Source organism: Phyllostomus discolor, chromosome 11 (genome assembly GCF_004126475.2).
Source record: "Phyllostomus discolor isolate MPI-MPIP mPhyDis1 chromosome 11, mPhyDis1.pri.v3, whole genome shotgun sequence".
Classification (NCBI taxonomy): domain Eukaryota; kingdom Metazoa; phylum Chordata; class Mammalia; order Chiroptera; family Phyllostomidae; genus Phyllostomus; species Phyllostomus discolor.
The window spans coordinates 45,819,389-45,836,081 of NC_040913.2; the positions used below are offsets into that span (position 1 = coordinate 45,819,389).

General features: G+C 33.8%; 1 protein-coding gene across 3 annotated transcripts in view; it reads right to left on the reverse strand.

Moving 5' to 3' along the window:
* The window catches only part of TSC22D1 (TSC22 domain family member 1), a 154,435-nt gene that overhangs the window by 109,577 nt on the left and 28,165 nt on the right, over window positions 1-16,693 (reverse strand). Inside the window, exons 2-3 of one of the 3 annotated variants that reach the window (XR_003685553.2) lie at window positions 13,416-13,585; window positions 11,156-12,539 (exon numbers count right to left, since the gene is read on the reverse strand). The exons of 1 other annotated variant lie outside the window; for it this stretch is intronic. Coding sequence is in view for 1 of the 2 variants with exons in the window: in XM_036011338.1 (XP_035867231.1) it covers window positions 13,498-13,585 (88 nt within the window). In the remaining variant the exon portion in view is untranslated. Of the gene's footprint in view, window positions 1-11,155; window positions 13,586-16,693 lie in introns of those variants that run through there. One more of the 3 variants, XM_036011338.1, reaches the window with a different exon arrangement.

The following is a 16,693-nucleotide window of genomic DNA, read 5'->3' on the forward strand; positions in this document are numbered from 1 at the left end:
CTAAGAGACAAAACAGGATTACATAAATTGTTCAATACCAGAGATGACAGTAAAGAGTATGACAAAATAAACTTTGTAAGTACATGGGCAATCAATAGAAAAGACTCACATGAATACAACAGCAATAATCAGTTTAAATGTAAATGGTTGAAATCTATCAATTTAAATACAAAGACTATCAAGTTGATAAAAAGCCAAGACCAAACTATAGGTTATCCATACAAAACCCACTTTAAATATAAAGTTAAATTAAAAGTAAAGGCATAAAGAAAGATACACTATGTTAACACTAATCAAAAGAAAGCTAGAATAACTATTAATTTCAGGAAAAGCAGACTTCAGGACAAGAAAAAGTTATCAGGTACAAAGAGGGGCATTACCTAATGATGGTCTAAATTCTGTATGAATGCATAACAATCCTGAATAAGCATTTGCTTAACAACAGAGGCTTAATATATGTAAGGCAAAAACAGATATAACTAAAATGAGGAGTTGATGAGTCCACTATTATGCTTAAAGACTTTAATACTGTTCTACCAGTAACTGACAGATCCAGCAGGTAGAAAATCAGAAAGAACATTTTTCAGCTGAACAACACTATCAATAAACTGGATCTGACATCTAAACAATATTTCATCAATATTTCTTTCAAGCTCACATGGAACACTGACCAAGATTAAGGGCCATAAAACAAACAAAATTTTAAAGAATAGAAATCATTCAGAGCACACTCCCAGACCACAATGAAAATAAATTAAAAATCCGTAACAAATACCATATTATTTACAGATAGACTGAAAAACCCAAAATATTGGAGATTGAACAGCGCACTTCTAAAAAACACTTGGGAGAAAAAAGTCTCAAGAGAAACTTTTAAAAATATCAATCTAAAAGAAAACAAAAATACAACTTATCAAAGTTCTGGGATACAGCAAAAGTGCTTTGAAAGAGCAAAACAAACCGAAGGCTACAAAAATAAAAATTAGAGTAGAAATCAATGAAACTGAAAACTGTAAAATACAGAAAAATCAACAAAGGCAAAACCTCATATTATACCAATAAAATTGATAAATCACTAGCCCGGCCAACAAATAAAAAGAAACAAGATGCCAACAACTAATATCACAAATGAAAGGAGTAATCACTACTGATCCCATGGACATTAAAAAGGTAATTCAGCCCATTATGAATCACCCTATCCCCACAAATTTAATATCTTTAATGAAATGGTTCAAATCCTTAAAAGATATCATCTACCAAAACATTCCCAAGAAAAACAAACTGAATAGGCATATACCTACTGAAGAATTTGAATCAATAATTAATAACCTTCCCAAACAGAAAGCACCAAGCCTAGGCAGTGTTACCAAATATTTATAAAATGATGAATACTACCAAATACCGTATTTTTCGGACTATAAGCTGCACCCCCCCACCCCCCAAATTTGGGAGGAATAATGGTTGTTAACACTGCTGAGTTCTGTTTATATTTACCTTAGTGAAATATTATGTTATTTACGTTATTAAATATTTTACCACATTTTTTGCTTCAAAATTTTTTTTCCTATTTTCCTCCTCTAAAACATGGTACTTAATGAATTCTAGCAAACATACAATAACATGGCACCAATTCTCCATAATCTCGTCCAGAAAATGGAAACAGAATAGTTACTAACTCATTCAATGAGGAGAAAACAATATCAAAATAACACATTATAAGGAAATTAAACACCAATATCTCTCATTAACACTGATATAAAATATCTTTGATGAAAAGTAACATCCAATTTTGTGTAAAGTCAAATCCAATAATGTGTAAAAAAATTATATGCCATGACCACTTTGATTTATTCTACAAGACTGGTTCAATATTCAAAGATCAATTCACATAATCCATCACATCAATAGGCCAAAGAAAAATCATGTGGTCATACCAATAGATTCAGAAAAAGCATTTGAGAATTCCAGCCAAGATGGTGGCATAGATAAACATGGCTCACCTCCTCACAAAACCACTTCAAAATTACAACTAAAATACAGAACCTTATCATACAGAACTGTCAGGAATAGAATTGAATGAAGTCTGACAATTACAAAATTAAAGAAACCACATCCATTCAGACTGGTAGGAGGTAGAGAAACAGAACAAGTTTAGTCCCACACCCATGTGTGATGGATAAAATCTGGGAGAGATATCTCAAAAGACAGTAGTCCCAGTCCCACACCAGGCCCCTAAGACCAGAGTTCCAGTGCCTGGAAGATAAGTCTCCATAACTTCTGGCTGCAAAACACAGAAGGGACTTAGTCCATGAAGGAAACTTCTGGAGTCCCAAAAAGTTCCTCTTAAAGAACCCACACACAGACATTCTGACTCACTCCCTCTGAGCTCCAGCACCAGAGTAGGAGTTTGAAAGCACTGGTGGCATACAGGAAGGAGTAAAGTGTTTGGCATCAAAGCAAGAGCTGGAGAACGGCTTCCTCTCATACAGAAAGATGGACAGAGGCGATTTTTCCTTTAGTGAACACTCCTGCCACAAGCCACAGAGCCAGCAGGCTGGTGCCATATCTGAGACTCCATCAACTTGGCTAACACTGTTTGCCCTACCCTGGAGATCCACAGAGACTTCATCCCACTCAACTTAAGGGCCCACCCATCTGCTTTTTTATATGAGTGGCTGGCCTTGGCTGGTGCTTCAAACAAGCAATAGCCAGCCTCAGTGAGCCCCTAACCACCATACCTCTTGCTGAATGGTCCCAGACCCAGCAGTAGCAGCAGCCAGCCTAGATTCAAAGCTTGACTTCACCTGGATATCTCCAAGCCCAGCACAAGGAGCAGCCATATTCAGATTGCTTTAGAGCAGACAGGGAGGGCCTGGACAAAACACAGGTTGGGGCTGACCTTGACCTGCACAACCTGCAAACCCAAGAGCCTGCTCACCCAGTGGACAACTACATGCCATGAAGAAACACCATCACCCTGCCCCTGCACAGCTGATCGTTCACAGAGGGTGGTGGTCAATGGTCACAGCCAGTCCTTGCAGGTGACTGGCCTGGGTGCATCCCTCCCATTGACTTGCCAACAGCAACCAAGGCTCAACTGCAAGAGGAGGGTGTACTTAGCCCCCATAGAGGGCATACCTTGAGTACCCAGGTTGGGTGATGGGGAGGCTGTGCCACTGGACCCTTCAGGACATCCACTACATTAGGCCACACTACCAAGACACAGAGTCAAAGCAGCTCTACCTAATACATAGAAACAAACACAAGGAGGCTGCCAAAATGAGGAGACAAAGAAACATGGCCAAAATGAAAGAACACATCAAAACTTCAGAAAAAGAACTAAACAAAAGGGAGCTAAGCAATTTGTCAGTTCAAAACACTGGTTAGAAGAATGCTCAAGGAAATTAGTGAGGACTTCAGCAGCATAAAGAAGATCCAGTCAGAAATGAAGGATACACAAGTTGAAATAAAGAACAATTTACAGGGTAACAGAAAAGTGGATGAAACTGAGAATCAATGATTTGGAATATAAAAGTGAAAAATAGTCAATCAAAACAAGAAGAAAATAGAATCCAAACTAATGAGGATAGTGTAAGCAGCTTCTGGGACAACTTCAAGAGATCCAATATTCAAATCATAGGAGTGCCAGAAAGAGAAAAGAACAAGAAATTGGAAATTTGGAAAAAATAATGAAAGAAAACTTCCCTCATTTGGTGAGGGACCTACAGTCTAAATATCTCTTCCCAGCAAGGATATCTTTTAGACTCAAAGGTCAGATAAAGAGCTTCCCAGACAAGATAAAACTAAAGGAGTTCATCATCACCAAACCATTATTATATGAAATGTTGAAGGGACTTATTTAAGAAAAAGATGATCAAAACTATGAACAATAAAATGGCAACAAACATATACATATCAACAATTGAGTCTAATAAACACACTAAGCAAAGTACAGAGACAGAATCATGGATACTGAAAGCATTTTGATGGTTGCCAAACTGGAGGATGTTATGGGGGAACAGTGAAAAGGTGAGGGAATTAAAAAGTACCAATAGGTAGTTACAGAATAGCCATGGGGATGTACAGTATAGAAAATGGAGTAGCCAAAGAACCTACACACATGTCCCATGGACATGAACAATAGTGTAGGGATTGCCTGAGGGAGGGTGAGGTGCTGGGTGTAGGAGGCAAAGGGGAAAAAATTGGGACAACTGTAATAGCATAATCAATAAAATGTTTTAAAATAAGTATCTGAAAAAGCCAACATCTACTTATGATTTAAAAATAAAACTGTACAGAAGTTAGAATCCAGGGATAGCTTCCTCAAGATGATAAAGAACATCTACAAAGAAACCTATAGCTAACATCATACTTATTGATGAGACATGGATGCTTCCCCCACCCCTAGTACAGGGAACAAGAGAAGAAAACCAATAAAACTGTCTTTGCAAATCCCTAAGAAGAAAAAAACCTCCTCCAAGATACAGGTAATGTCAATTGTTTTCCTATATACTAGCAATGAACAAATGGAATTTGGAATTAAAAACACACAATTTACATTAGCACCCCCAAAAATGAAATATTTAAATATTGCTTTAACAAAATATGTACAAAGATATATGTGAGGAAAATACTACAAGGTGTTGATGAAAAATCAAGGACCTAAATAAAGGGAGAGATATTACATGTTCATAGTTAGGAATACTAAATACTGTTAGATGTCAGTTTTTCCAAAATTGATGTTTAGATCAACTGCAATCCCAATCAAAGTATCAGAAAGTCATCTTGCAGATAAAGACAAACTGATTCTAAAGGCTATATGAAAAGGCAAAAGACCCAAAACAGCCAGCAAAATACTGAAAAACAAAGTCAGAGGAATGACACTACCCAATTTCAAGACTTAGCAAAAAACTACAGTATTCAAGACATGTTATTGGCAAAAGAATAGAAAGGCCAACGGAATGGAATAAAAGGCCCAGAAACAAATTCATACAAATATAGTCAACTCCTCTTTGAAAAAGCAAAGAAATATCAAAGGAGAAAGGAGAATCTTTTCAACAAATGGTGTTAGAACAACTGGACACACACAAAATCCACCTTACACTTTCAAAAAAGTTAAAATGAATCATAGACCTAAATGTAAAATTTAAAACTGTAGAAGTTTCAAAAAATAACATAAGAGAAAAATCTAAGTGACTATAGGTTGGTTTAGTGATGAGTTTTCACACACAACACCAAAAGCATGAGTCATTCAAGTTTACTAAGTGGACTTGATTAAAATTTAAAACTGCTCCATAAGGCATACTACAGGTAGAGAACATGAAAAAACAAGCCACAGCCTATTTGCAAAATAATTATATGGCAAAGTACTGGCATCCAAAATATAAAACAAAAAACTAACAAAGGAACCTATTACGAACTCAATAAGACAACAGATTTTTAAAATGGGCAAAAGATTTGGACACCTTGACAAAGATAATACACAAAAACAAAGGTATTGTGTATGGCTAGGTGAAAGAAGCCAGTCTGAAAAGGTTACATATCAAACTATGTAAAATTTTAGAAGCGGCAAAACTATAGACATAGAAAAAAACTATTGGTTGCCAGGAGTGAGGAGTGAGGGAAGGGATGAATATGTGGACACAATCTATTTATACGTCAGTGAAACTTCTATATGATCTTATAACTGTGATGCAATCAATATTATGCACGCATGACACAGAGTGAACCCCAATGTAAACTGGTTCTAATAATAATGTATCAACATTACTTCATTACTTGTAACAAATGCACCACAGAAAAGCAAGATGTTAGTAATAGTGGAAAGTATCAGAGGGGACACCAGATATTCACGAAGGGAAGAACTCTGTACATTCTGGCCTAATTTTCTGTAAAACTAAAACTTTTTTCAAGTAAAAAAAGTTGGTTAAGAAATGCATACTAAATAATATATCCCTCTTATCTATTTTAAACACTGAGTTCTATATGAAATTTTCCTGAGAATATGCACTTTTGGGCAAAGATGTTCAGCAATCAGCAGTGCAAGAGAATTCTTTAGATTTTGAGATTTTCCAAATGCCACTTTTGTTTCTCACTGATTATGTGCCCTTGGGCAGGTTTTGTCACCTCTGAGTTTCACTATCTTTACGTGTAAAATAGAAAAATTACTTTTCTCACAGGTCAGCTGGATTTAGATAAATATTTGTAAAACGCCTAGCCAAAGATGAACAGAGGAGGCCTGTAAATGTTTGTTCTTTTGTCATTTACCCTAAAATTCTTTTTAATTCAGGTGAAGTAGAAGATACTACACATTAAGCCAGTGCTTCTCAAACATACTTGTACCCTAAGAGGTATACACAACTATTAAACAAACAACTTGTGTCCTCCTGGAACTCAATTTAAAATTTGGGAGAAAAACATAAATACTTAATATTTTATTTAAATATTAAGTATCATATAATTATCATTATATGATAATTTAAAAGTTATACCAAAACAACATTGCTATAGCAGAGTATTTGCACTATATTTCAAGAGGCAACATAAAAACTATGCTTGCAACCCTGGCTGGTACAGCTCAGCGGATTGAGCACGGGCTGTGAACCAAAATGTCGCAGGTTCAATTCCCAGTCAGGATACATGCCTGGGTTGCAGGCCATGACCCCCAGCAACTGCACATTAATGTTTCTCTATCTCCCTTCCCTCTCTAAAAATAAATAAAATCTTAAAAAAAAAAAAAAAACCATGCTTGCATTAGAACTTAGGCCACACCCTCAGGTTTTAGGGCTACTTCTTTGTCATTTTCTGCTGTTTGGTATATCTTCCAAACTTTTCCACTAAAGCACTGCCTTTCATTTCCAATTTTGTTACTAAACTCAAGTTCCTTTTCTTCTCAATATCAGTTACGTGTGAAGGAACAGGTTAGTTCCCTTGGGCCTGGTTACCCTTAAATTATCAAGGACAACCTGATAAAATAACATTTTACATTACAAAGGTTATTTAATGTGGAATTTATAGTTAAGAGTCAGAACCCAGCAAATAAATAATTGAAATGGAGATTGTAGTTTTTTGACTAGGATTTCTCAAGCTCTTATCTGTACCTTGAGTCAATGTTTTTCTTTTCCAGTAAACTGTGAACATTAGCCTTTGCATATACACAACACTAACCTAATTTTTAGAAAAACAAAATATTTTACCAATCACTACGTAATTCATTTTACTCAACAGAATATCAATATGCATGAAATTAAGCATCCTAATGAGTAAATATGTAAGAATAATGTGGCATGAGTATCCCAGAGCCAAATACAGGGTGAGCACACCTGTACTGTCTTGGTTCAGTGTCACACATTAAGGAAAACAATGATAAACTGAAGCATGTTCAGAGATCTACAAAACTCGTAAGAATATGAAAACCGCACTAATGTGAACAAGAGTAAGAAAACAGGTGCTTAATTTGTAGGGGGAAAAAAACTTGGCTTGGAATTGATGAGGTCTAACAGCCATGTTATAAGTTCTGAAGGCTGTCATATTTGAAGAAAATCAGACTTGCTGTTTTCTTTTAATGCTATAAACTCTTTTTCTTTTTTTTAAAAAGAATTTATTTATTTCTTTTTAGAGAGGGAAGGGAGGGAGACAGAGAGAGAGAGAGAAACATCAATGTGCGGTTGTTGGGGGTCATGACCTGCAACCCAGGCATGTACCCTGGCTGGGAATCGAACCTGCGGCACTTTGGTTCACAGCCCGCGCTCAATCCACTGAGCTACACCAGCCAGGGCCAGACTTGCTGTTTTCTAGAAATAGGATCTACATGAGAAGGCAGTAAAACATAGGTTAAGTACAGGTCTCTGAGCTTGCAAAAGACACTTGAGTACTACAGACATTTTATCAATTATCTGATAGTGGAAACAGTATGTGCTATTCCTGGATACCAGTTATCTTCTATATAAGGAGGGTGCTAAGCTAAATTATTTCTAAGGTAATTTTCAAATAAAAAATGACATAAAAGCAAATTCTGGATCAACTTAACATTAGAGCATCGTAAACATGAAAGCAGGTACATTATCAAGTAGTAAATTCTCTCTATTAGTTGATATCATCATTGTTTGCTCCTAAGGGTAAAAAGTGGAATAGAGATTCCCAGTCAGGGCACATGCCTGGGTTTCGGGCCAGGTCCCCAGTGGGGGCCACATGAGAAGCAACCACACATTGATGTTGCTCTCTCTCTCTCTCCCCCTCCATTCCCCTCTCTAAAAATAAAAATAAATAAAATCTTTAAAAAAAAAGTGGAATAGACAGCAAGTTATTGTAAGTAAAAGCCAAATAGTCACAAGCTGGTGTTCTTACAAAGATAGGATGGAATATTATTGTTGCCATCTACTGAGTAAATTACACTGATAATTTATTTCTAGGGAAAAAACTAATTCTAGCTCATCTGTATTGAAGACTGTATTTTTCTGTTTCTAGATATACTAAATATGCTAGGCCTTGACTCAATGAACCTGTTTAATATTTCTTAGACAATAACAGTATACCTTTCTTCTCTGAATGATTTTATCTACTAACCAACAATATTATTTCTTAACCCATAAGATTCCCAAGCTACAATGTTTAAGTGGATGTTTATAAAACTTGAATTTCTCAAAACCAAAGTAAAAAATCACTCAGTATAGCTACTGTTTTCTATGTTCTAGATATCACTTAATAGGCATTTATAGCAAAAATGAAGCCAGGCAATAAACTCAGGGGATAGGTACTCAACTTTCCATGCAAAGTACAGTACTTTAATAGTGTGCAGGGCCTAAGAAATACTAAATTAAATGAGGATCATAAACACTGAGAGTAAGGGTAGGAGATGCCTTGGAATATAAGAGGTCAAATACACAAAGGGTGCAATGGCCCTGGATGTACGTTTCTATATGTACTCCAAAATCACACAAAACCAATTTGTGGTTTATCCATTTCTCTTCTCTGGAAAAGATTTTTTAGAGAAAATTATTTCCCTGATTCTATATCTGTCTGAAAATCCAAGGATATCTTTTGTGGTTCACTTATCATCAGACATTACATTGAACACATTTTGAACATTTTTCTACCTATGCCATACCTTACCTCTTGAGTAGACATCCCTTGATCAAAATTCCTGAAAACTCCGATGCATATTTCCAAGTTCCCTAACTGCAGTAACCTAATTATCTTAGATGTACATATTAAATAGTTGAAAAAAACTTTAGAGCACCTATGTGCTGGAAATACCAATCTTTCACATTTTAGACTATATTAAAATGAAGTCTCTTTAATGGGAAATAAAAAATATCTGCATAAAAAGAAAGCAAGGAATTGCTTAGGACACTGAAGCACAGACATTTTGCTCAATTGTTTCAATGTACCAAAGTAAAATCAGGTCTGTGCACGTATTTACAACAAACTATGTCACATTGTGTCATGTACTTTTTAAAAAAGAAGCAATTTTAAAAAACTGTTTCCTCACTAAAGAACAAAAATGTATAAAATAGTCCAATCAACAATGAGGAACTAATAAGTCTATGTTCTTATACTTCAAAAATATAAAGGTAACCCATGTTCAAAATTCTGTAATATTTTTATTTTAAAGCTACTGATGGTGTAGAGAAGAGCCCATGTAATAAAAATTAATAAAAGTATTTAAAACTCTCATTTCACCATTATTTTTATAATGCTGGAAGTTTCTGGTGTCAACTTTTATTAACCTTTCACCTTCCTCCCTTTCATACACATATAGTTGAAGACAATTTTTTTGTATTCAGGTAACATACAGCCTTCCATTGAAATATTATTGTCTGTAAACCTTTTCATAGCTTTAATTCTAAAAACAAAATTTTATCCAGAGAACCCTTACTCATCTTTCCAAACTTACCAGACTAATAAAGCCAAGAAAAAGATTTAATTTCCCTTCCCACCTCCCCAAATGTAGTACCTATTCTAAGTTATAATTCCCTTTTCTAATTTTTTAGAGCATAATTTCTTTGAGAAGTCAAATTACTTCATTCAACTCACTGTGATTAATTCAACTTTTATTTATTGCCCAGGACCCCATCATGTTTATTTTTTAATCTTTGGAGTCTATTTCTTATATAAGTCTCTTCAAATCAAAAGGGAAATCCTCTTGCTTCTAGCAGATTCTGCATAAAAAAAGGAAATTGCTCCAGGGGCTTCAATTAAGTTTAGATAGCTATAAAAACCAGAACCGTTAAAACCAAATTTTATCCTTCTCCATGTTGTCTTGATACCAAGAACAAGAGATTCCTAAATCAATATTTCACCTTCTACAATTATTTCTTTAAGCAGAACACTAAAATATAAAAGTTTCTTCTCCTGTTAACAGCTCTTATAAATTAGGTAGTCTCTAATCAGCCATTATTTTCAAATGTGTTTTTCTGGGTATAGAAACTGTCGTTTGCATGCTATTTTATGAGACATTGTATTTTTATCAATCTTGCTTTTAAAAGATTTAACCATATTACTCCTAATATGTGTAATTTTGATTCAAAACCAAGAGTTTTCATGGTTTGCAAAATTGACATAAAAATGGTATCTAAAAGTCCAATTCTTGAAATAAAATTAAGATGAAGTTAATCATGAAAATGCAAAAATAGACTAAACGCATCACCTATTTCATAAATTTGGTACTGGGTGACCCAGTAAAGAATCATTTTAATTTAACAGTTTAAAAATTGTTTTCTCTAAAAAGGTTAACATACACTAGGACAGGATATATATTCAGAAATACTTAGAAAAAGACACATAAAATTAAAATACACTTAAAAACACTGTTGTAGTTTTCAGTTTCTACTCCTGAAACAAAAATAAGCCATTTATCAGTAAGTGCATTTTTTTCATGGAGAAAATATTTATTAGTTTTCAAATAATCACATAATACAAATATTACATAGTCATTCTAGAAAAAAATTAGCTTGTATTAATATTCATAAAATAAACACTGAAAAATATAGAATTGCATATTATGACACAAAATATTTAAAAATCTGAAAGAAAAATATATTAAAATAAAAGTTTATATAAACAAATCAGTTTACATTAATACACAAAATGTTTCACTTTTAAATAGCTTTTAGTGGAAAGAGGGGAATAGAAATGCACTTACATTTTTTTTTGCACACTTTAAGGAACAGAGCTAAATTTAATCAAAGCATGATTAAGAGACTAAATCACTTTTCATCTTTCAAAACTGAAACAAAAGGCTATAATCTCATAGGCCATAAACTGGTTCAAAGAGTTTAACTTAATTTCCAAGAAATTTCACTTTCAATTCCCCTGAGTTCTTTCTAAGATGTTGAGTATTAAATTTATGTGTTTGTAAAAACTGTCTTACTAACAGTTAACAAAAACAAACCAAGCATTAAAAGCTGTAACCATTCATGAAAATTCAGAGCTCTCTGAAGAAATTTTAGTTTAAACTGATCTTTTAAGCTTACTTTTCAGTACTTTACAAAAACGTATTTATAATTAATGAGGAAAAAAAGCTCTAATAGATAGCCAAGAAAAAGTAAAGGCCAGGGTATAATTTAGCAAATGTTTCTAGATTCCTAAAATATGTTATATGCTTCTATGTTAATAATTCTATTTCTCTTAAAATTTGTACCAAATAAAACAAACTGGCAACATCAGGTAACTTTTAAAAATTTCTTTAATAGCTTTGACTGACCAGTTAATAGATACCAGAAAGAGAAATAGAAAAATTTTGATAACTATTACCCACAATTGATAGTTTGGATGATTACCTTGCAACACTTACATATGCTACTAATTGACTTTGTTTCAGTATCATTCAAATTTTACTGTGCTATCAATGAAAGACAATACCTCAAGTTTCACAGGTATTTACTACTTTAGAAGGAGTAAGCTACTTTCATCTCAAAAGATGTCTCTTCTACTTCTATACTGGATTCACTGTTTATTGACAAATGAGAACAAGGCTCAAGATCAGAAAAAGATAAGCTAAGAGTGTTGCCCTAATTTTAAAAGTAATTTGGAAGTAATTAAGAAGTTCATCCTTTATTTCTAGTTCCTTTCATTATCAAATAACAAAAAACAGTTTCAGTAACTTTTTGGATCTCCTATACTAAAAAAGTTTTCCTACGTGATTAAGGTGATTTCAATCCCACAAATCTTTTAAGTAAAACAGATACAGAGAGCTGCTTTTAAAAGAAAGGAGTCTCTCATGCTTCCTCTATTTCAGTCTTCTGAATAGAAAGGAATATTTTCACGGCCATGTAAAATTCCAATCTGAAAAAATTATTTCATTATTTGAGCCTTTCCATTTCCAGACCAAGAGTACACCAAAATAAATCTTAAAGTTTATGAATGACAAAATCAGGTGGCTCTCTCATCCTTGTGTCTTCTAGATATATTGCATGGTTCCGTTCACCACTGCCTTCCAAATTGCAGGTGCTGCATGTGTGACAGATATCATCCATGAAGGCTCTGCTAGAAGAGTTCCTTTTGCTGAAGAAGTATGATGTTTACCAGTTGAAAGAAATCTGGGCAATTAGAGAACAAATAAACCAGTCTCCCATTATCAAGATACCTGGAGTCACAGAAGGAATCCACCAAGGAAAAATGAAAACTTGCCAAAGGTACCAAGTTTACATTCTACCCATTGTAGATGATAAGAATTTCCTAGAATCAAATCCTACCCTTGGCATCAAAGAAACTAAGAGAAAACCATTTTAATGCCATGGGGAAAATCTAGGACAAGGCTTTTGCCACAAATAACATTATTCCTAAGGACTGGAAAACTACTTCCGAGTATATTTAACATAGCTTTCAGGAATATTATACCCTAAAACTTATATTCATTCATATTTATCTTATTAAAGAATGAAGCCTACATTTGACAGTAAAACCATAATAGTACTATCAATGTATCTTCTAAAAGACATATATAATATGGAAGTCCTAAAGTTTGAGATATGAAAAAGACCAAAAGTTTCTCACTAACAGGGTAGGATAATACCTGGACATCAGACTTTATAAGTTAGGCAAGTTCAGATGTCCAGCTTGCCCAAAGATGAAATACAGAAACTTCTCAATTACTGGAATATAAACAGCAACTTAGAAGTCCACTAAGTCTAAAATGGGCAAATATTACTTTTTTTAAAAGTACTGTGAACTAGGCAAGGTATTCACCAAATCGAGTGCCCCAAGTTACGCACTGCTTTAATTATCTGGAGAGAAAAATAAATTTAGGTCTTTTTTTTGAATGGGCACTAGTTAGCATTCTCAGAAAACCAAATAGATTGAAGCCCTACTCAGCTCTAATATGAACCCAAGGAGTTTACCAATAGAATTAAATGGGCAAAGGAAGGACACTTCAATCTATAAATAAACCCAAGTAAATAATGGAAAGCACCCACTTGTTTATTATCCTTTCCCACTCTCTCCAGAAGCTGGATATTCTGCCTTCAAGGGTTCAGTGGAGAAAATGGACCCCTGACGTCAAAAGCTCTCCGTGGTCTTGGCTGTATCTGTGGTTCTAGGATCACTCCTTGCACCTCTGGTAGGAGAGAAGCACTGAAATAGAGAGCTGAATATAGATTTAAGAGAAAATTCTTATTAAGAAATTACATTCTCTGGTCATTTGAGTTTGTAATGATTTATCCTCAGGATAAAAAGGAGCTATCTTTGGGCATACTTTGTTTAGTGCCTTCTTAATTTGAATTAGAAGTCTGTTCCCACAAATAATTAATTCCTCAGTAACCATTAAGGGACCTATCTTTGTCTAAGTCATAACACACTCTATGACAAACCACTTAACTTCAAGTGGTAAAGATCAAATCAAAAATGATAAATTATGACTAGAAATAAGATCATAGTAATCTTAAAGGGACTGGGAAAGGCACTTGACCTCAGGTATGTTAAAGAAAGAGTCCCAGTTAATTCTCTGTCAAAGAGAAGAAGATGGACTGAAAAGTAGAAACAGAATAATCAAGCACATTAACAGGAATACTAATAAATCTTGGCAATTGTTTAAGAAGCTGAATTTGTTCTTGGTGTCTGTCTTCAGTAAATTAAAGAATTAATCAGCCTACAGTCCCATATTACCTTGCAATACAAAGCTAATACAAACCTAATCCTAAATTTTAGCAAGCTATGACTACTGTCACTGAAAAAGATTTATTCCTAAAGCACTCAAATATAAAAGTGGGAGGGCAGAACAGTGAATAGAGGCAATACAGAATATAAATCTTTTTAAAACATATGATCCTTTGGTTTGAGGTCAAGAAGGACCAGGAAATAATCATTAATGGCTACAATGCAGAAATTAAAGCAGTAAGATATATCCAAATTATAGATGATGATAGATACTGAAAAATAGTTTACACTGTTATAGGAATGAGGTGAACAAGAGAAGGAAGTTCAAAGCATAAGGCATCTGATCAAGGAAAAGCTGAAAGGAGAATAAAGACAGGCAGACATGTATTTAAAGTTACAGGGACTGCAGGATAAATTTTAACAGTAGAAAACAGATCAATTTTACTTTGTGGTACAGAGTGATACACCCCTATTAAATTTCAGATCTTATTCTAAATAGAAAGGTGCTGTATATTCCTGCTGTGTGGAACATAATAGTCACATTATTTTATTTCAGGGACATATTACATTTTGGGATAAATTTTAAAAGATATTATCAAGTAATCTCTCTCTCATGGCAACTGGTTATCACAAGTGTTCCTTACCTGTTAGTGGAACGAGGATTGTGCTCTCTTGTTCTATCAACCAACAAGGTTATAGTCTCAGCACTAAGAAGGTAGCAACCAACCAAAGTTAATGTTTTAGTGCCTTCAACTTCCTCCTGGCTCTGCCAGCCAGTTTGGAAATATACCAACAGCTGAAAAGGAATGGTTATTCCATTACCTGACAACACATGGACTAATTTTTTTCAGACTAATGATGAAACAACAAGCTAACACTTCTGCTTTAGGAATATATTGAATTCTGTACAAGTGAGAAATGAAAATAGTTTGGACTAAGAAAATAAAGCCTATGAATTTAACCATCAAATCTGTCACTTCTAAAAATTAAAGAAATAAATGAAAAAAGAAATCTAAAAGAAATCAAGGGGTGAAACTGCCATCTCACAAAAGGTATCAAATAAGTACAAAAATATTTCATAAGCCTGTGTGCCAACTATTTTTTTCATTTTAAGTTTCTAATAGAGTTTAAGTCCTGAAGTCTTTTAGTTCTGAAGAAACTACAGACTATATTTTTTGAGCAGTAGCTTAAAACAGTATTTTACTGTATAATCACATTGAAGAGGTATAATGAGGAATGACTAGAGGAAAGTGGTACAAATTAGAAAAAGACCTGAATAATATCTCAAGAAATGCAACCTACTTAGGTATTTTTCTAGAATCCAAATATCCCGAACAGATTAACAAAGTATTTCACAGCTTGCTCCTAAGGGATGGCTCTTGAACAGATGAAAAAGGCTTAACACACCAGAGCTGTCTTATTTATGTTTTCATGTACCTATACAGAGCACAAAGGTGTTACAAAATTATTGCTTAGTGCTTTTAAAATTATTAAGCAATCATTCTCTAGTCTTTTCTAATCAATTTCCTTGACAAATCACTTTTCTTGTTTAATATTTCAATGGAAACGAGAAAAATTATTAAATATTTCCAAATTCATGAAATCTTAGAAAAACTTTAAGATAGTTCAAAATATATTCAGAAATTATAAACAAGATATAATTCTCCATTTCTTGAATACTATTCAGTAGTAGCAATATATGTGAATGAAAATAACAGGCAAAAAAGAAACATTCTATGTTGAACAACAAATACATTTGCTAATTTTTCTTTAAATTTATAGACCCAATTCATTTTAAAAATAAAAACAACCCCCAAGAAATCATATCTTGCTCAAACTGAAACTGGGCTAAGTTTACAATTTCTCCTAGCAGGAGCTCCAAACCTTTAATTATCATACTCCACAGAATATATAAATTAAAAATACAACAAACTTAGATTAAAAAAAAAAATACCAAACACTTGTCCTTCGGTTATAGGCCAAGTACACTGGCTAGAAAAGTAGATCCACTTACAAACTTCACCCAAGTCAGATAACTTTCAGTATATGCCTTTTTTTTTTTGCCCGAAGTACAAAACTTGTAGAATCAACATATTTATACCTCAAAATTAAACATGCATATTTCCCTAAAAAGAAATTATTTTGAATCATCGAGGAGAGCTAGTATCTCTCTTGCTTTAGGAGTGAGTAACGTATCAACAATGTGGATTTGACATTACACCATTTATACAGAAAATGTAAAGGCACTTTCAAAATGAGATCATTAATCAAACAAGACAAAGCAGCCTTTGTCAGACTTGATGGAGGCTCATAAAAATGACACAGTAGAACCTTACCTAATACTATTTTAATAGACAGCATTCCTCTATGTGATGCTTCAAGAGGAATAAAAGTATTCCACTGCAGGACTCCACTAGAGAATAAATTTCAAACCAAAGCCAAGAAAATCATCAATGCTGAAATGCCACAAAGAAACTCAAACAATATAACTGTTTAGTTATGAACATAACTAAAAAATCCAGTTACATTCAAATCAGAATCAATAAATCAAAGTATTGAATGTGGAAACACCACTCAAGAAAGTTTCCTGAAATGTACA